Raw genomic sequence first — 20,569 nt, 5'->3', positions numbered from 1 at the left:
CCCCCCTCCAGCGATGTCCCTTTCTGGAGATAGCGCATCAGTTAATACTGATGCGCTATCTCCTGTACCCCGGCCGGCCGCACTGGGCATGCGCGGGATCTCGCTATTCACGCGAGATCCCCAGCGCAGCCCAGACCTAACAGCAGGGACAGCGCTGTCCCTGCTGTTTAGATAGGGCTTCGCCAGCCTGATGCTGGCGAAGCCAAACCCGGCTTTGTGCGGAACGGTCAGCGATGCTTACCGTTCATACATTCGGACTGCTATCATATTTGATAGCAGCGCCGATATGGACAGCGGAGCATAGCGCCCCTGTCCTTTACCGCATCCCGGCTCCTTCATACATGGGGGAGAAGCGGTATCAGTGCACATAACGTGCGCTGATACCCTTCTCCCCCATAACGACGGATCATACATCTGCCCCACTGTTACATATGAACTGAAAGTCACAGAGGAAATTGCTACAATAAAAATTCTCTCAGTAATATGCCTGTGAGATCACTCTGAACATCAGAGGCCCATACACACTGGGTGACTTTGAGCTGAAAACCGCTCTAAAACAGCAAGTTTGAGCGTCTTTCAGCTCAAAGCCGCCAAGTGTCTATGGCCCGGCGATCAGCGGTGATGCGTGCTCCCGCATCATTGCCGGGGAAGCCGCTCATCTGCTGGTATTACCAGCAGATGAGCGGCTTTGAGGACGGATTTGCATAGCGCTCCGCTATGCAACGCCGTCCTCCCCCCTCGTCGGCGCCGGGCCCTGGGGAAAGCGATGAATGGAGGCTTTCCCCCCAGCGATGAATGCGATCGCTATTCAAAGCCGTCCGCCCCCGCTATCGGTGCCAGTCAGGGGGAAAGCCGCTCAGTGTGTATGGACCTTAAGATCTCTGACATTTATACCCCTTTTACACCAGAGGTTGGACCCGGGATATTGGCGCTCCAGTCCGGGGCGGGGCGTGGTGTAAATGGGCTGAAAAAAAATAACACGGTTCCTGTTTCCCGGGAATCTGACCCGGCAAATGTTCAGGGTCGGACACGGGGCTTATCCGGGGCTCAGGGTGGTGTAAATGGTCATTAGCAAAAAAGAGGTAGGAACAGCGCTGTACTGAATATATATAAATTTAATAAAAAATTGCAAGACTTACATACATAAAACACAGAACTCCCCCTTATATAACTGGTGCTGGTTAGGCTTTGATAGATGCAATTGCGGAAGCTTTTACTCATATATAGAGCCAGTTAGTAGCTTTTACTCATATATCCGTGTTGCTTTGTAAATGGTCATTACCCTGGTTATTTGGCGGGGAGAAGGCTGCGAAGAGCTGATTGGTGCTTCTGCGTCTCTGGCAGATGATGTCATCTGCCGGAGACCCGCACAGGTCACATGGAGCAGCACAGCAGCAGCAGAAGCAGCATTACCACGCTGTTTGCAGCCTGTACCCTACACTACAGCAACAGTCTGTGCTGGAGGCAATCTCCCCAGTGTGTCTACAGCCTCATCTGCAGCAACACAGGCTGGCTGTCACACAGTGTGTCCGACAGCATCACCCTCAGCCTGACTATTTGCCATCTTTGCTGCAATGCTGGGAGCAGACCCCATCCCCTCCCTTTTCCCTTTCTTGTGACCTCATCTCAAACAGCCCAAAAGGTCCATTTTTAATGACACCAGCAAAGAAAGACAGGGCTGATCCCTTTTCAGTGTAAAAGGGCATTAGGCATTACACAGGAATAACCTGGATTGAAGTGCAGTGTAACTGGGGTCTGAGGCAGGGCATGCCCTGGCAATTTCCCGTGTTCAATTTCCCGGGTCCTACCCGGCATTCTGTTGTAAAAGTGGTATTAGGTAGTAACTGATAGTACAATAAAAAGGAACATTTATTCCCTAAAAACACACACACACATATATATATATATATATATATATATATATATATATATATATATATTAAGCGAACACACAGCCATTTGCCTCTCTCATTTTTTAATATCACAAATATATTTTTTTCTTTCTTTTTTCACAAATATATATTTTTTATATTTCACTCAGAAGGGTATTTTGGCTCTTGGATATAGGAACAAGAAGCCATATTTTATGAAATATCATAAAGGTAATTTTTAATGACCATTTAATCCTCAGTGCACCATAATGATACTTGCTTTTTTTCTCTTTGGGTGTTTTAGGTATTTCATGCCCTCCCATCCACTAGGGTGTGGTGGGAGAATAAAATAGTGTGCTGAGCATAGCGAGCCATGCGAGGGGTCGCAGCACACTTTTTTAGTGTCCATGTCGACTGTGTCAACATTCTGTACTAAAAAAAGCGAGAAAAAAAACCCATGTCGACATTTTGACTGTCGACCTTCCCCATGTTGACCTAATGACCTTGTCGACCAAACCCCATGTCAACCTTCAGTCATGTCGACATTCATGCATGTCGCCCTAATGCTTGTTGACCTAGTTGCTGTCTATCCAATGATCCAAATTTAAAAAAATCCAAAGATCCAAATTTAAAAAAAAGTTGCATTTGGTGAAATGTGCTATTTAAACAATAAAACATTTATTACTAGTAGTATAAATTTATATTTTTGAATGTACTAAAATAGTTTCAATTTTAATCAACTTAGCACTGTGTAGCTTGTGAATTTGGTTTTTGTGCTTTTTTTGGGCATGTGTTAGTATATTCCTGATACCGTTGTTATCTGGCTGGTTTGTAGGGTTCGGTATGCAAAAATGTTCCCACGTCAGCACACCACAAGACGTTCTGCTGAATCTATGCAGCTTCTTCTGGATTGTGTTTGCTTTCACAGCGAAGGAAATAGTTTTTTCAGCACTTTTAGGGAATGCTTTGAAGATTGTTTGCCAAGATACATTATCCTCCATTGCAGACACAGTTGGTTGTCAGTTAATGGATAAGTGTCTTTATGTATGATAACTAAGGTTATGGTGATGTGGACAGTTTGTAGTGTCATACTTTTGTCACTTCTGTAAATTGGACTTAAGGGGGGTATTCAATGTGAGGGTCACGGCAGTCAAGCTTGCTCGACCGCCGTGACCCAGTCCCATTCTCGGTCAGCTCGATTGAGAACATGCAGGCGGGATACAATGTCCCGCCTGCCGGGGAGCGAGAAGGGGGCGTGACCGCGAGTTGCGGCCAGGAAGAGGCTCGTCACTTCCTGGCTGTTCTCGGCAGAACAAGCCCGACAGCTAGTGATGTTGGGCTCATTCTGCCGAGATACCCTGCTCAATGCTGTCGGGGAAGACAGCATTGAATAGGGCCCGGCGGGCATCTCCCCGACAGGAGGTGCTTGCCGGAGATTGAATATTCCCCTAAGAGAGGAAGATAAGAGGAAGATTTGCAAATTGCAAATCTATAATAATAGCTGCCACTTCAATCTCCTGTGCTGACACCGGACTGCAGAGAGATGAGTACAGTATATTACATGGGCTCAGGGAGTGTGCTGTGGGCTTTCATGAACCTGGGGCCTGTGCATGTATAGCTGTAGGTATCTTACGATGTCTGTGACTGTGCCTATGGGGCCTGATTCAGGTCTGGACATGGAATAATGCTACTTCTTACATGGACGCAGTAGCAATAGCACTACTATGGTACTGCAGCAGGAGGCATTGCACCTCTTAGTATGCAGTAATGGATCATCTGCAATACCACTGGGCAGCCGCATGACCAATGGAGTCATGCAAGCGGGGTGCCGCAGATCAGGAGCAAAACGCCGTTGTCAATGGTTTGTTATTTTATTAAGTGGTGGAAGTCTGTTTGGAGCTAAATGGGAAACTACAGATATGTCCTCATACACTGTTGTAGTTGCAACAGAAAGCCCCTAATCCCTAACGGTGAGGATTGAACCAGATAACTCTTAATATTTGCAGGTATTTTTTTTTAAAGGGATATCCTGCGAACATGCTTTGAAATGTAAGCCCCTATGCATGTTAAGATGTGTACAGAGTACAATAGAGGTGGAACATGACTGTGCAGATGCATCCATCCTCAAGCACAAATGCAACACCACACCCTAAGCCACATCCTAAGGGCCTGATTCAGGTTGAATAGTAAAGAGAATTCGGTCCGGGAACTGATGGTGCGGCTCATATTCATATTCATGAGTATATGCAAATGCGTTTAAGCGCTCGTAAGCTTGTGAGCAGGACCCTAAGATACTGTTAATAAATAAATAATAAATAATTAGAAACAATATTCTGGAGGCAGCATGCTTTGAGTCCTTCTAATAAGAGGAACTTGATGTTGTGCCCTTACACAGGACAATTTTCCTGTGCGTTTTGAACTAGATCGCAACGCATGCGATCAAAACGCAGGTGAATTGCAATGCGATCGGGACCTAGTTCAAAAAGCACAGGCTGCGCAGACTTTATGTGCTGTGCGATGGAATGCCCGTGGGAGAGATGCAGGAGATGAAAGAGGAAAGTAGGAAATGAGAGGTGCATGAGACGGAACCAGGTAGTAAGGGGTTCAGGAGATGAGTGAGGGAAGCAGGCAGTGAGAGTTGCAGGAGATGGGAGAGGGAAGCAGGTATTGAGATGCAGGAGATGGGAGAGGGAAGCAGGCAGTAGAGATGCAGTAGATAAGAGATGAAAGCAGGAAGTGAGAGGGGTATCATATGAGAGAGGGAAGTTGGTAGTGAGATGCAGGAGATGAGAGAGTGAAGCAGGCAGTGAGAGGTACAGGAGATGAGAGAGGGAAGCAGGCAGTGAGTGGTACAGGAGATGAGAGAGGGAAGCAGGAAGTGAGAGATGCAGGAGATGAGAGAGGGAAGCAAGCAGGCAGTGAGAGATGCAGGAGATGAGAGAGGGAAGTAGGCAATGAGAGGGGCATCAGATGAGAGAGGGAAGTTGGTAGTGAGATGCAAGTGATGAGAGAGGGAAGCAGGCAGTGAATGGTACAGGAGATGAGAGAGGGATGCAGGCAGTGAGAGATGCAGGAGCTGAGAGAGGGAAGTAGGAAGTGAAAGATGCAGGAGATGAGAGAGGAAAGCGGGCAGTGAGAGATGCAGGAGATGAGAGACAGAAACAGGAAGTGAGAGATACAGAATATGAGAGGAAGCAGGAAATGAGAGGTGAATCAGATGAGAGAGGGAAGGAGGTAGTAAGGGGTTCAGGATATGAGAGATGAAAGTAGGCAATGAGAGGTGCATAAGATGAAAGATGGAGGCAGCTAGAAGCTCCCCCTTCCTCTCGACTGATGCCAGGGGTCCGGTGGCCATCGATATTGACGGCTGCCAGATTGGCCTGAGTGTATACCCCATTACATTACCAGATTCTTGTTCCAACCACGAAGATTGGACAGATAATCTTATACTGTGTTTCCAGATTAAGATATAATTGAGACTCAACTAGCAAGCAGTATTTATTTCTTTTTAATCAAATTAATTGCTTATATTGATGATTGCATAGCCAATTACATTGTGGTATAACTATGTCATGTAGAAATGTATAGACAAATAATCATTGGATTGGTGATAACCACATGATACATTTCATCCTTTGTGTGATTTGCCAGGAGATGGCCAAAGCAGAACCAGTCTGTGTTCCAGAAACAATGAACAGTGAGGACATGCTCTTCATGCTGTACACTTCTGGCAGTACTGGGAAGCCTAAGGGAGTGGTGCACACACAGGCAGGGTACCTGCTCTACGCTGCCCTAACACACAAGGTATGAGTTCTCTACTTTTACATTGTGTTTCTGTTATTACAGCTTCAAGGGGAATATTTCTCAGTCCCATGGTACCAATGTAATGCCAGTGCTATGTGTAGCTTAGTGATCAGAATAACTCATCAAAGGCCTGATTCTGATTGGTTGCTGCAATGCTTCTAAGGGCCTGTGGACGATAACCCGATAACCCCAGCATGGCACAGTCTGTGCTGTTCCGCCGTCAAAGCCGCCCCCGGTTATAAGAGCAGCTGCAGCACTGCGTGGTAGTCCCTGTCTGTTTTTGCCTGGAGCCAGTGAGCACTTGGTCCAACTGCGTCTCACTCCGGTGGTCTGACCCTACTGCACCCAGCTCATGCAGTTTGTACTAGGCTTCACATCCCACTTTACATACCTCCCAACATAACCCTCTCCAGGAGGGACACAATGCTCTGCTCCTGGGCTTTCTTCTAAATGTATGTTTCACCTGTGGTGAAACACCTTTCTTAGTAACATAGGGCCTTATTCTAGTTCACTCTTTCTGACAAAATTCTTCTTAGATGGACAATACCATGTGCACTGCAGGTGGGGTAGATGTTACTTGTGCAGAGAGAGGTAGATTTGGGTGGCGTTTTACTTCAAAGTGAGATCTATATTTTAGTGTAAAAATAAAGCAGCCAGTATTTACCCGGCACAAAAACAAAATAACTCCCTGAGTTTATTGATTCCTCAAATATCAGATAGAGGGCGGTATTCAATGTGAATACCTGCGAGGTGCAGCGAATCCTTTTTTGGATTCGCTGCACATTCGCCACGTTCCGGAGCCGGCGGGCTCCGGTATTCAACGAGTCAGGGGCAGCGAGCCCCTGACTGGCGAATATGAGCTCCTGCGGCGATTGCCGCAGGGAGCCTGAGGACGGTGGCAGGCAGAGAGATGGTAGTCTCTCTGCCTAGCCCAGACCTTTGTGGGGGGTTAGGTGGGCTCCCCGGGTGCCAGGCAGCACAGGCTGCCCCCCCGGGGGTGCCAGCAGGGGGGCGTATATTCACTACACACGATCGTAATGATCGTGCAGTGAATATATGAATATGTAATGAGCGGCTCGGCTCCGGCGCCCCCTGCTGGCTGCTGTGTAAAAAAAAATATTATTTTTAAAATTAAATATATATTCATGTGCTTACAGCACATGAATAAAAATAGCATGCCCCTCCTCAGAATAAAATTCCTGATTTTTTTACACCAAATGTAAAAAACAAAACACTTTATTTTAAAAGTTCACATTCCACTTCACCATAAAAAGATAGCGATTGCTACTCGGTGAATCATGGCGAAAAAAACCTTCAAATGTATTCGCCATGTGGTCATTGAATAGGGTGATTCACCGTTTTTGTCAGAAATTCGCCAAACAGCACAAATTCGCCATAAAAACCTGGCGAATCAGGCTCATTGAATACCGCCCAGAATGGTAGTGCTATGAAAGAACTCAATTCTTTTAGTATCCTAGGGTGTATTTCGTCCGGGCCAGGAGATTTGTTACTATTTAGGTTCTGTAATCTATTTTTGACTATTTCGTCACTCAAACATACAGTTTGGGAGCAATCAAGAGCCGAGCATTTAATCTGTGGGAGATCTTCTGAAGATTCTTCCCTTGTAAATACTGAAGCAAACAATTCATTGAATAATTCCGCCTTCTCTTTTCCTTCTATTACCAGGGTACCCTGCTTATTTTTGAGTGGGCCAATATGTTTCCCGTTGTAGAACTGTAGAAGTTTTTGGGAATAGATTTGCTATCTGCGGATATTTTATGTTCAGTCTCTAATTTAGCCATCTTGATTTTATTTTAACATTTCTTATTACAGTACATTCTTTATATGCGGCAAATGATTTGGGTGTCCCATCTTGTTTAAACGTTTTGAATGCCCTCCTTTTTTTAGCTATTTCAAATTTGATTTTGCACATACTGTAGTTTTCCTTTTGACATTTGTTCTTTTATTTACCCTAGGAATAAATGTATCAGTGCTCTCCAGCAGTATTTTTTTTTAAGTTTGACACCTTTTAGTAGTATCCATACCTTTAAATAATTCCTTCCAGTTTATGTACTTTAAGGACACCTCAAACTTACCAAAGTATGCTTTTCTGAAATGTAAGGACCTAGTTGCTCCAATATAATTATCTTTGTTAAAATCTAAATAAAATGTGATCATTGTTCCCCAATGTCTGCCTCATGGTTATGTTAGTATCAATATCCCCGTTGTTGCTTATCAAGAGATCCAGGATATTGTTGCTTCTAGTTGGACTTTCAATAAATTGATACAAATTGTGGTCATTCAGGGCATCCAATAAAACATTTCCCTTAGTGGTACTACTTGACCTATATTTCCAATTTATTTCTGGGTAGTTAAAGTCACCCATAATAATAATGTTCCCTAAGCTGCCCGCTTTTCCCACCTGTAGCAAGAGGTCTTTTTCCTCCTCCATATTTATGTTGGGTGGTTTATAACATGTTCCTACTATAAGTTTTTTAGCCCCTTTTAATATTACCTGTGATTTCTACCCATACCGATTCTACCGACTCCAGTGCTCTCGTTTATGTATTCCCTTATGTATGGTTTTAAGGATGGTTAAACATATAAACAAACCCACCTCCCCTTCTACCTAATCTGTTTTTTCTTATTAGTAAACCTGTTGAAAACAGGTGATGGCAATCATACATTAAGGCGGAAGTCCAGAAGCAGAGCATTGTTTCCCTCCTGGAGAGAGTCATGTTGGGAGGTATTACTTTAAGATGTAAATTTACTAAGATGGGAGTTCTAATGAGAATGGGATGTTGCCAGTTGCAACCAATCAGATCCACCGCCCATTTTCGCTCCCCTCCACCAGGTACCGCATTCTTAATAATCGCATATGCTCTAACATATAATTCTATTGCCAACTGCCAGCTGAATGAGAGGCATTACATCTGTAAGATATACTTCTATTTATGTTGTTTGTGCCCCTGAAAATGTTGGAAAAGAAGGTTATCTAGGATATATCCGTGAATCAGACACAGTCAATTGCAAATTCAAATTAAAAATTTAAATAATAGTCTAGGTCAGAAGTTTCCAATCGCTGTCCTCAGAACACCCAGTCCAGGTATTAAGGATATTCATGCTTGTGCAAAGATAGTTAGTTCAAATTGACTGAAGTACTAGTTAAGTCACCTGTGCCCAAGCACAGATATCCTTAAAACTGAGCTTGGAAGACCAAGTTTGGGAACCTGCCGTACAGTTAAAAATTCAAATAGGGGAGCAACGGCAACTGCCTGTGAGTCTTGGCCGGCAATATTTGGAGTGGCAGTTAGTGTGTCTCCCCTATTTGAATTTTGATCTGTGCTGCAGCCCCACCTATAGAGCCGCCATTGTTCTTGGCTGTCTCTGAAATTTGTACATTCCTGCCTAAACTGGGACAGCTGTGTGTTGTGCCTCTATGTGAGCTAAAGATCTTACTGTACACCCAACTTTTCTCTTTTCATGAAAAATCCTAAACCTGAAACACAGAACCTTAATCCTCTGTACCGTTCTGTCCTCAATAGGGTTTCCAGCCCTCATTTTCTAAATCATCATAGATACAAAAATATGAGATATCTGTGTCATGCTTCTGCGGTAGAACAGTAATGTAGGGATAAAAATTATGTAAATAAAGAACACATACTTTTTGTGTATAACTTGATGTTACATATTCTCTCTGTAAGTTCCCATATGTGTTCCAATGTAACTAATGACTAATTTATTTTGATAGTACGTATTTGATTATAAACAAGGAGATGTGTTTGGGTGCGTCGCTGACATCGGCTGGATCACTGGACACAGCTATGTTGTGTATGGACCTCTCTGTAATGGAGCAACCACTGTATTGTTTGAGAGCACCCCGACATACCCAGACCCAGGTGAGGATGTTTAAGGTGAAGGCATTCAAAATCTATTTACTTCTGCTTTCTAAATTAAGATTGGATTCAATGATTACTTATTATGTTACTAGGGAGAAGCTACACAACAGCTTTATGACTTAGTGGTAGTAAAATAACATTTTGTGGAATTCACACATATCCATGACATTCCCGCCTATAAAGCCTCTAGGACTGGAGTAATTACATCAGAGAAGGCAGTCCAAATGAGCTCATGCTTCCACTGGTCTAGAGAGTCAAGCGACAGGGTTAATGTTCCTTATAGTAAGGCGACTTAATTAGATTTGGCGATTTGGCTCTTGGGTTAAATGTGCTTCAAGTGCCATGAGACATGTCAGGCCAGCTGAGATATCACTTATTACACAGGATGAGACCTGTAATCTACTGGTAATCAGAAGTTCTTCACAAGTCTAGCCTGCATCATTATTATTATTTATTATCTATATTTATATGGCGACTCAAGGTATCTGCCTGAGGTGGTGGCATGGTTTAAAGTGAGGAAGAATGGGCTGGAACCAAGTTCCACCACCTCTAATGGTGATGTGGAATATTTTTCCCTCCACATTGGCCCTGCACAGTAATTCTCACAGAAAAGCATTCTAGTTTGCAAGGGGGTGCCAAAAACCCTACCACTGGCCCTGTCTCTGTCTAATGAGGGGGGGGGGGGGGGTAATTAGGCGGCATAGAGAAATGAGGGTGTGTAGAGCCTAGAGCTACATACAGAGAGTGGCTTTGGGTGACTGAGGGGAAGATGGAGTAGCTAATAGACAGAGGGGGTTATTCAGACCTGATCGATTATCGAACGACAGATCCAGAATAGTTACTTAAGTAGCAAAATTACAGATGGACCCTCTGTCATCCGAGTGACTCCCGGCGCACCATTCGGCTCTACAGAGGAGTGCGGCTCCATCTGTATCTAATCGCAATCCCTTCCACAATCTGACAGACACAAAGCCACCGCTTGTGGGTGGACACCTGCCATTTTCTGGGAGTGGTAGGAAAAACGTGGGAGGGTGTGCCCAGGCATTTTTTGGGAAGGTCTGTGATGTCAGCGCCAGCCTCAATCAGCCTGTCTCTGTCGCAGAGTTGTGGAAGGGTCACACCTTCTCACATTTGCACAGACTGGGGAAATCATTTGATTGTGAGTGAATTGTGTACAGAATTGCAGATAATAGCAATCCATTCTGAATTCTCTCGCAGATATCCACAGGCCGGCATTGCTTACAGTCTGGGCGGCGGCTCTGTACTCCCAGTCACCTGTCAACTCCCTCCGTTGCTTGTGATGATGCTCAGTTTAATATACTGCACATCCAAGCTAACGACATCATACATGTTAACGAAGGATGGAGCGGTGATCTTTTCATCCTTCATTAACATGGCTCCAATGTGTATGGGTGATCTCTGCTGACGGGATAGAAGGAACATAGCATTTTCTATACAGTGTTTTGAATATTTTCCATTGTAAAGTATATACAACCTGTGACTGAGATAACATCTGTGACAGTAGCCGGTTTGCGTTTGTTGACAGACTTCATAAATAAAATTACAAAATAATTTACTGGATGTTTTGTAAATACGTAGGCGATACTATAACATAAGCACGTGTGACTTTATCATCTTCGCTTTTGGCTTAAAGGGTTGACTTTACTAGTGAGGTAAAAGGATTCTGGTTTGCCGTATCAGAAGAGGAGGATTTTAATGACCCCTTCTATAAATAATGTTATTGACACCATTCAGGTCGGTACTGGGAAACAGTGGAGAGGTTGAAGATTAATCAGTTTTATGGAGCACCGACTGCAATACGTCTGCTGCTGAAATATGGAGATAAATGGGTCAAGAAATACAACAGGTCATCTTTGAAAATGTTGGGCTCAGGTATGTAAAAAACATGACTTGTAACTGAGGCCACATATGTAACAAAGTAAGAGGTCATCACTGCACTGTGTGTACCAAGGTGCCCTATTGATTCAAATGAAGATGCATACACACTGGGCGATATATACAGTATTTTCTTTTGAGGTTACCCTCCTATTTCGGGCGCTAAATCAGATTGTTGATCACTAAATTATTAAACCGTTTATAACCTTACATTTTTTTTAATTTTTTTTGAATTTTTTACTCTCAGCAGCAGAAATGGTGGTGTGACTGTGTAATAACACCTAATTAGATGGTATATCCTACAAATTATAGGACTCCAACTACAGGAATATAGAGGCTTTATCCAATTAACTGCACTATTTATTTAACAATATATACAGTATATCATATGTAAAGTCTGGCACACAAAAGTAAGCGGAAGCATTACTTGCCCAGGTGCCCTAATCCCGCAGGTTCCAATAATACATATACCACTCCAAGTTCTATTGTCATATACCCCTTTGCCTCACCTTGGTGTGCTATACCACCCCTAGCAGGAGCGAGAGAGAGAGAGACCCTGAGTGCCTTCCTTCCACATGAATATTATCCTGACGAAGGAGCGCAGGCTCTGAAACGTTGATGTGACCAGTAAACACTGGTATTTTCTTCACTACCAAGTCTCCAAGTGCCGCATGTCTAACGGAAAGAGTGTATATAGGGTGTGACAACCCAACCAGAAGACACTGGAGCAAGGAAGTCCTGGGGACACCGGAGTGCAGGACCGCGGCTCCCTTTATTCAACCCTGATTCCCGCAGGGTCACAACAGACAATCTACAACACAAATGAAAAAGGGGCGCCCAATAGTGCAGTATCCTTTTAGTAAAATGTAATAATTAAAAAGTAACAACTGTACGGCATGCGTACCACAGTAATCATCAGTGGTGAACTTCAGACCACATGGTATAACAGTATTTCCACACTGGCAAGTCAGGAACATGGAACAGAGCTTCTGACAACACTCACGGATACCATATAAAACACCGCTCGGCTCTCAGTGCATCTCTCTGCACCAGTGCTCTGGTCCGTCCATCACACAGGAAAGGGCACCCCACTGACGAAGTCTGTGACAAAACGCGTAGGGGCATGGCCTAACTGACGCAACCAAGGACCAGGAGCTGTGTGACGGACCAGAGCACCGGTGCAGAGACGCACTGAGAGCCGAGCGGTGTTCTATATGGTATCCGTGAGTGTTGTCAGCAACTCTGTTCCATGTTCCTGACTTGCCAGTGTGGAAATACTGTTATACCATGTGTTCTGACGTTCACCACTGATGAGTACTGTGGTACGCATGCCGTACAGTTGTTACTTTTTAATGATTAAATTTTACTAAAAGGATACTGCACTACTGGGCGCCCCTTTTTCATTTGTGTTGTTTATACAGCTACCAGGGTGGTTTACTGTATAAATTGTATAGAGTCCAGTTCAAATAACTCGAAAGCAGGGGGCACTCCTCGGATTTGAGTAAATAGTTTGCTTATTATTTACATGCAGAAAGCATACATTACAGTTTACCCGGTGTCAATGACGTTTCATGGCCAGCACGGCCATTTCTTCAGGGTGGTGGCATAAAGGGCGAAGGTGCAAGTGCAGGAAAGTGACTGAATTAGTCACTTTCCTGCACAAATTATTTACTAAAATCTGAGGAATGCCACCTCATTTGTTCTTATTTCACGGATGCTGACACACGGTCACTGACACACAGACAGGTGGTGGGAGAGTGTGAGACACAACCGGGCACAGCTGCCGGCAGGTGGGAGAGCGGGAGAAACTAGCAGGTACAGCTACCAGGTGGTTGGAGTGCAGGAGACACTAGCTGGGACAGGTAACAGGTTGTGGTAGAGCAAAAGACACTAGCAGGTACAGATGCTGGGTAGTGAATGAGCGGGAGACACTAGCGGGTACAATTGCCGGGTGGTGGGTGAATGGGACACACTAGCAGGCACAGCTGTCAGATGGTGGGAGAGAGGGAGACACTAGCAGGTACAGTTGCCTGGTGGTGGGAGAGCGGGAGACACTAGCAGGTACAGCTGCTGGGTGGTGGGTGAGTGGGAGACAATATCAGGTACAACTGCCGGGTGGTGAGAGAGCGGGAGACACTAGAAGATACCACTGCCAGGTGGTGGGAGAGCGGGAGACACTAGCAGATACTGCTGCAGGGTGGTGTGAGAGTGGGAGACACTAGCAGGTACAGCTGCTGGATGGTGGGCGAGCGGAAGACACTAGCAGGTACAGCTGCCGGGTGGTGGGAGAGCAGGAGACACTAGCAGATACTGCTGCAGGGTGGTGGGAGAATGGGAGACACTAGCAGATACAGCTGCTGGATGGTGGGAGAGCAGGATACACTAGCAGATACTGCTGCAGGGTGGTGTGAGAGTGGGAGACACTAGCAGGTACAGCTGCTGGATGGTGGGCGAGCGGAAGACACTAGCAGGTACAGCTGCCGGGTGGTGGGAGAGTGGGAGACACTAGAAGATACCACTGCCAGGTGGTGGGAGAGCGGGAGACACTAGCAGATACTGCTGCAGGGTGGTGGGAGAATGGGAGACACTAGCAGATACAGCTGCTGGATGGTGGGAGAGCAGGATACACTAGCAGATACTGCTACAGGGTGGTGTGAGAGTGGGAGACCCTAGCAGGTACAGCTGCTGGGCGGTTGGAGAGCGGGAGACACTAGCAGGCACAGCACCAGGAGGGCTTCCGCTGGGTAGGGGAAGCAACAAAAAAAAAAACAGTGTTTCAAGTGTTGTTACATCATACCAGCACACTTTGAGCACTGTCTTTTTATCTATATAGTGTGTACATATATCAAGAGATGCAGCTGCTGTGTAAAAGCATCCTTCTGAATCAAGCCGTATGCACAAAGCCTTTCCAGGTAAAGTGCCTTTAAAATAAAAAAACATTGTTTATTTAAAACTGTATCATGTGCTGACTTCTAGAATGAATTTGAGTACTAGGCATTTAAAGGACTAAATTTCCTTCAGTGAAAACACAAGTATTACCTAGTAAAGAGATGTCAAACGTTATAAAACATTATAGTAAAACTTTTCTTGGCAGTACAGGTAAGCTGCAAGTACAACAAAACTTGTGAAATTCATGCTCGTCGAGAAGTTTATATCCGAGACACTCTTGCTGCATCTAAAACACGACACGTTTGTTGGTTTTATTCTGTACTTTTCCAAACCGCAAGCTTCAAGATGTTATAAAAATATTAGTGGATTCGTCAGATTTCTGTCAAGTTACAGGCTGGGTTTACAAAATGACAGTTAGGAAATGATTGGCCGGTGATAAAGTACCAGACACTTTATCATTTCAAAGGGCTTAATAAATCTGCCCATCAATTACTCCATTCCTAAAAACGTTGCATTATCCATGCATTACGGAGCCAAAGGATCTTCTGCTGTTTGTCTTCCAAGGAAGAACTTGCCTCACTTTGCATATAGCACGCAGTAATCTCTAAAGATTTTAAAGTGTGCATATAGTTCATTAGATAACAAGTGTTGTAGACAAAGGTTGTTTTTCCCGCTAGTGTATTGTGTGTAGAACAATTTGGTGCAAGTGGCAATAGCATGTAGTATGTAATAGTATATAAACTGTATACTGAAAATTGGTATCGTCAAGCTGCATGTTTTTCAATATAACGCCGCCCGCTACCCGTCCAAACGACCCCCCCCCCCCCCTCGCTAGCAGGTCGATGGTTGATGACCATCAAATGACTTCTCCTGCCAATGAAAATAAAAGGCTGTCTAAAATTACTTTTATGTATGAGCGCTAGGACGAAGACAGGGCGGGTGGCTGCCATCCTGTGATGTCAGCCACCGCCCCCCGGCAGACATCGGCCCGACGTATTCCCAAGGCCCAGAAAATGCTGGGTGTTCCCCTGGTCCTCTGTCCGCCCCCAACCCTCCCAAGTGTGTTACGTGCCGAAGCCTTTCGGTGTAGGGTTTTGCCTGCGCACACTCGACCATCGGGGCTAGAGCCCAATTCGGATCGCTACAAGCAATCCTGAATCGTTCCCTGAGTTTCATTCAGATAAATAGAATGGAATCCAGCTGTGAGTTAAATATTGCCTTATTCACCAGACTGTGTGAATATCCATCTGAAGTAAAGCATTCACATGTAGGTTAATATAGGTTAGTACTCTGCAAGGTTGTTAGAACTGACACATAACCTAGAACAGAAATTCTTTATGTCATTATCATACCTGTAGAGAAACAAACATAACTGGAGACCTAGTTGAGCCGTGTGATATTGTCACATGCTGTGGAAAATGTCACCCCTTGTCATGGTTCTCCTTGCGCTGCCTTGTAGGTCATTGCTCTATGCACAGAATGTTGCTGTAGAAGCTCTCCCAAGCAGAACCCTCTCTACCCTCTGTGTTACATCTGTGCTTCTACATCAAACCAATTTGTATGTACTTGTTGTATGATATGTTTTTATCTGTGATTAGTTTTTAATGTCAAATTTTTAAGCAGACTGTCCATCACTAGTTTTTAGTGAGTGATAATTATTATTATGTTAATTTCTTATGTATTGTCATTTTAGTGGGTGAGCCAATAAACCATGAGGCATGGGAATGGTTTTACCACGTGGTCGGAGAAGGAAGGTGCACCCTTGTGGACACGTGGTGGCAAACAGGTAAATCTTGATGACTGATATTATCCATTATTTCTTCATTTGGTATTCTGCTTGCCTGCAGTGAATTTACCTAAGTACACTTATTAAATAATTATAAAATACCCTTTATAGTCTTCAGAGAAGCTATATGAACAAAAAACAACATCAAACTAACGAAAATTTTTTAATTATATGATTCACTTTAAAATTGGAGTAATGAAAGTCACCTTAGAGTTGGCTAAACCAAAAGCTTGTGCCTTCCACCTGTCGTAGTGGCCTTACAGATGAGCCTGACGTTCATAGGAGAAAAGGCGGTGTGACCTGTTCCTCAGATTTCTTCAGATATGATAAATATTTCAGTCTGTTCTTGTCAAATCTATTAGAAGCTATTTATATTAAATAATGCTGGGAAAGAGGTAAATAGCTTAAATATCTGGGATATCAGACAAGAATACTAAAGCCAAAGAGAAATGAGAAAGTAAATGAGTAGAGTAACAGAAAACAACACTTACGGAAATGTCTTCACCTAGTCATATGAATACAGTAGGTCTTGGGTTAGGAAATGCATTATACTGTTAAGCACAGTCAGTTATTATGGTGCCCCACAAATATAATAATTATCCTCTCCTGGATTATCTATCTAGCACCATATTGTCTATAATGTTCTGCTGAAAGGTCCCAATTCTTAATTTTGCTGCTGGGCAAAACATTATGACTACCTGTCATATGTTGTTGCTCCTCCGTGTGTCAGTAAAAAGAAATCTGAAGGTGTCTAGTGGCAACAACTGCCACAGACGCTTGATTGGACTGAGATGCGGTCATTTGGGGGTCAAGCCAACTCTTTGAACACTTTATTATGTTCTTCAAACCATTTTCAAACAATGTTTGAAAGGAGAAAAATAAAAAGTGGAGTAATAAGACTAAAGACAGAGAGTGGAAGGTTTCTTGAAGTGGACAACATTACATTTACAGAGGAGAAAGTTCTAACAGAACCCTCAAAACTGAAAGTGGATAAATCAATGGGACCAGATGGGATACATCCAAGGATACTAAAAGAGCTTAAAGGGGAGCTGGTAAAACCATCAACATAATTATTCATTTAGCTAGCTACTGAAGTAATACCGACGACTGGAAAACAGTGAAAGTAGTCCCACTGCACAAAAGTGGAAGCAAGGAAGAGGTAAGCAACTATCAACCAGTGAACCTTACATCAGTAGTAGGGAAATTGATGGAAACACTCTTAAAACAGAGTTGTAGAATATCTCAAAACCAGCAATTTACAGGATCCAAAACAGCATGGGTTTAGATCACATACAGATCGTATCAGGTTTTTTACCTTGTGATCCCGATGCACGCTCCAGTGACAGTACAAATCAAAACCCAGATAGACAGGTCAGCAATGACTATATAGTGCAGATCTAATGCAGATTGTATGAATTGTATGTAATGGTACAGAGATAGCAAAGATTGCATAGCAATCGAATTTCAAGTCAACTAGCAAGGAATCTTACCGTGTGTACACACCATTATATGGCTGAATGAATAAGATCTTGGTTGCTGGACAGAAAACCGTTGTAGTAAATGGAGTACAGTCAAAGAAGGTTACAAGTGGAGTACCCCAGGGATCTGTACTTGGACCAGTGCTTTTTAATATCTTTATTGGTGATATTGCAAATGGAATTGAGGGTATAATGTGCCTTTTTGCAGATGACACAAAGGTATGCAACAGGGTAGACACATCAGGAGGGGTAAAACAAATGATTGATGATCTAGGTACATATACATGCACTATGTGTTGATACACATTACTCCTATCACCATCAATAACATTTTCTATGATTTTTTTTTTTCATAGTAACCCTTCTGTTGGTCTGCACCAATGGTATAGCCTTTGTTGACCTCTTCGATGACTCTTGGCTGCCCAACACCTTGTTAGTGGTTAGTAGTTATTCCCTCCTCAGGCCACTGTCAGTACAGGCACCCCATGTCTGATCTTGGGCACCCATCAAGTTTTGCTATTTCAGAGATTCTTTGACCTAGTTGTCCAGCCATAACTTTTCAGTCACTCAAGGTCAATAAGCCTGTCCATATTTTCTGCATTCAACACCTAATGCCAACTTCACATATACTATATACAGTATACCTAATCTTGACATGCGCCATTGTTACAGGAGAGTTGTTATTCACTTCATATAAGAGTGATCATAATGGGTTTATTACTGGACCCTATTGGTTTCAAAGATCTGCAGCAAACCATATTGTCCAAGCATAACTCAATAAATAGCAATATCATCTCAAATGATAAAAAATCAGCCTTACCAGTCGACCTTTGAGGATATGATGTCAACCTATTGAATGCCTACCTAGTTATTGTAGATGGGATGCAGTTAAAATCCCGGCGGTCGGGATCCCGGCGTTCAGAATCCCGACCGCCGAAATCCCGACCGCCGAAATCCCGACACATTCTCCCTCCTGGGGTGTCCACGACACCCCTGGAGGGAGAATAAATTAGTGTGCCAAGCGTAGCGAGCCCGCAAGGGGGGGGGGCGATCCACGTCCCCCCCTTGTCGGGATTTTGACTGTCGGGATTCCGGCGTCGGGATTCTGAACGCAGGGATCCCGACCGCCGGGATTCAGTACTGAATCCATTGTAGATCTATCATACCATAACCATTAGACCATGGGAATATTTATTGGGTTCATATTTGCTGCAGATGTGGAATGTTGGACAATCTTAGACTTTTTTTAAAGCAGAAATTATTTTCATGGCAAAACCCAACCTTATTTTGCCTTGGCAAACTCGGACCTAATTGCATATGCCCCCATAAATTTTAACTGGAAAATAAATTTTTTATTTTTTCTTTCATGTTGAGGAATCCTACTTTAGCACATAGGGTACTAAAATATGCACCGTACAAATACTGACTGAATCCTCCAGGCATCGGAGCTGAGGAATTCAAAAGTGAGAAGAACATAAGTGAAATAAATAAATAGATTTTTCCTTGAATAAACAAATAATGGATACTATATATTTCCTTGGATAAAAATAGATTTTAAGTGCCCTGAAGGTAGTGGAGAAAAGCTATAAACATTTAGTGAAGGCCAACTAATGCCCATTACAGCACAGGCCAACTGTACCATTCATGCCCTGTCAAATCTGTAGCATGCTGTAGTGGCTGCAGCAGTTGAACTGTGTGAGGTCCTGAGGACGGAGTTTAAAAGCCTGTAATCTACTGTGAAGGTATTATCGGATCGGACCTCAGACAAATACTATTTCACCCATTTTCTCTGCCGGATCCACGGGAATAGGGTGATATCAGGCCCAAATCACATGGGGGGGGGGTTATTCTAGTTCACTCGGAAAGGCACAATCACTCTGTAATGGACAAAACCATATGCACTGCAGGTGGGGCTGATGTAACATGTGCAGAGAGATTTGGGTGTTTTATTGTTTCTGTGCAGGCTAAATACTGGCTGCTTTATTTTTACACTGCAATATATATCAGTTTGAAGTACAAACCCCACCCAAATCTAATTCTCTCTGCACATGTTACATCAGCCCCACCTGCAGTGCACATGGTTTTGTCCATTACAGAGTGATTGTGCTTTTCGAGTGAACTAGAATAACCCCCATAATGTATAGGAGCCTTAAGGGTCTGTCACTGGAGACTGTATATGTCTAACCCGGGGCCTTCTGATTAAATAGGGATTTTAACAGACCAAAGCTCTGATCCTTTAAGCCCCCAAAAAAGGGATGTCTGGCACATTTAGGAAAAATGGACACGTCTCTTTATAGCCATTGTATAGTTATGGACCACAAAAAGTTTGATTTATAACTCTTAACACTTTACTGTCCTCATATTATATATAACCCCCCTCCCCCAACCTTCCTCCCTGTCATAGGAAACAGTAGATAAGAAGTAACATTTTGAAAGTGAACCCATTACAATATATATGACTCTTCTAGCAGTTCTTTTCACGGTAATGTAACCAATAGCATAAAAAGCAATTCCACTAAAATAGACGTATGTAAAAAAATTATGCAGTTTTCTTGTATATTTTACCATCATAAAGATAACATATCTGTGTCTATGGTAATCAGCAATAAGCAGATAATGTTTAACATGTACGAACATTATGGAAAGGAATCTACCTTATCACCAGCCTATAAAGTTCACTTGCTTTATTAAACCACATTTTCTATACTGTATTTTTCCACTGTACTTTATGTATCATTCTTATAGCTGATTATTCTCACAATACACACTTATTTTATGTGGAATAATTATTTTTGTAATGCATCATGGTTTTGTAGCATCAGCACAGTAATATTTCCAGCTTGTCAGAACCAGTATTCCTGAAAACTCCCCAAAAGAGTGCAATGCTCAGACATGTTGGTGTGGATGGTGAAACTTGGCAGTAAAGCGCTGTAGATACCAGCTGAT

The 20,569-nt window shown here is 43.4% G+C and overlaps 1 protein-coding gene across 1 annotated transcript in view; it reads left to right on the top strand.

Annotated features, from left to right (window-relative positions):
* ACSS1 (acyl-CoA synthetase short chain family member 1) overlaps positions 1-20,569 on the top strand; it is a 126,371-nt gene that overhangs the window by 73,000 nt on the left and 32,802 nt on the right. The window contains exons 5-8 of the mRNA XM_083175965.1: positions 5,523-5,675; positions 9,427-9,574; positions 11,330-11,467; positions 16,053-16,145. Of these exons, the coding sequence (XP_083032091.1) occupies positions 5,523-5,675; positions 9,427-9,574; positions 11,330-11,467; positions 16,053-16,145 (532 nt within the window). The remainder of the gene's footprint in view (positions 1-5,522; positions 5,676-9,426; positions 9,575-11,329; positions 11,468-16,052; positions 16,146-20,569) is intronic.

This window comes from Crinia signifera, chromosome 3 (assembly GCF_055691185.1).
Source record: "Crinia signifera chromosome 3, ASM5569118v1, whole genome shotgun sequence".
In the NCBI taxonomy this organism is placed as follows: Eukaryota; Metazoa; Chordata; class Amphibia; order Anura; family Myobatrachidae; genus Crinia; species Crinia signifera.
This window is presented reverse-complemented; position numbering and strand designations above follow the sequence as displayed.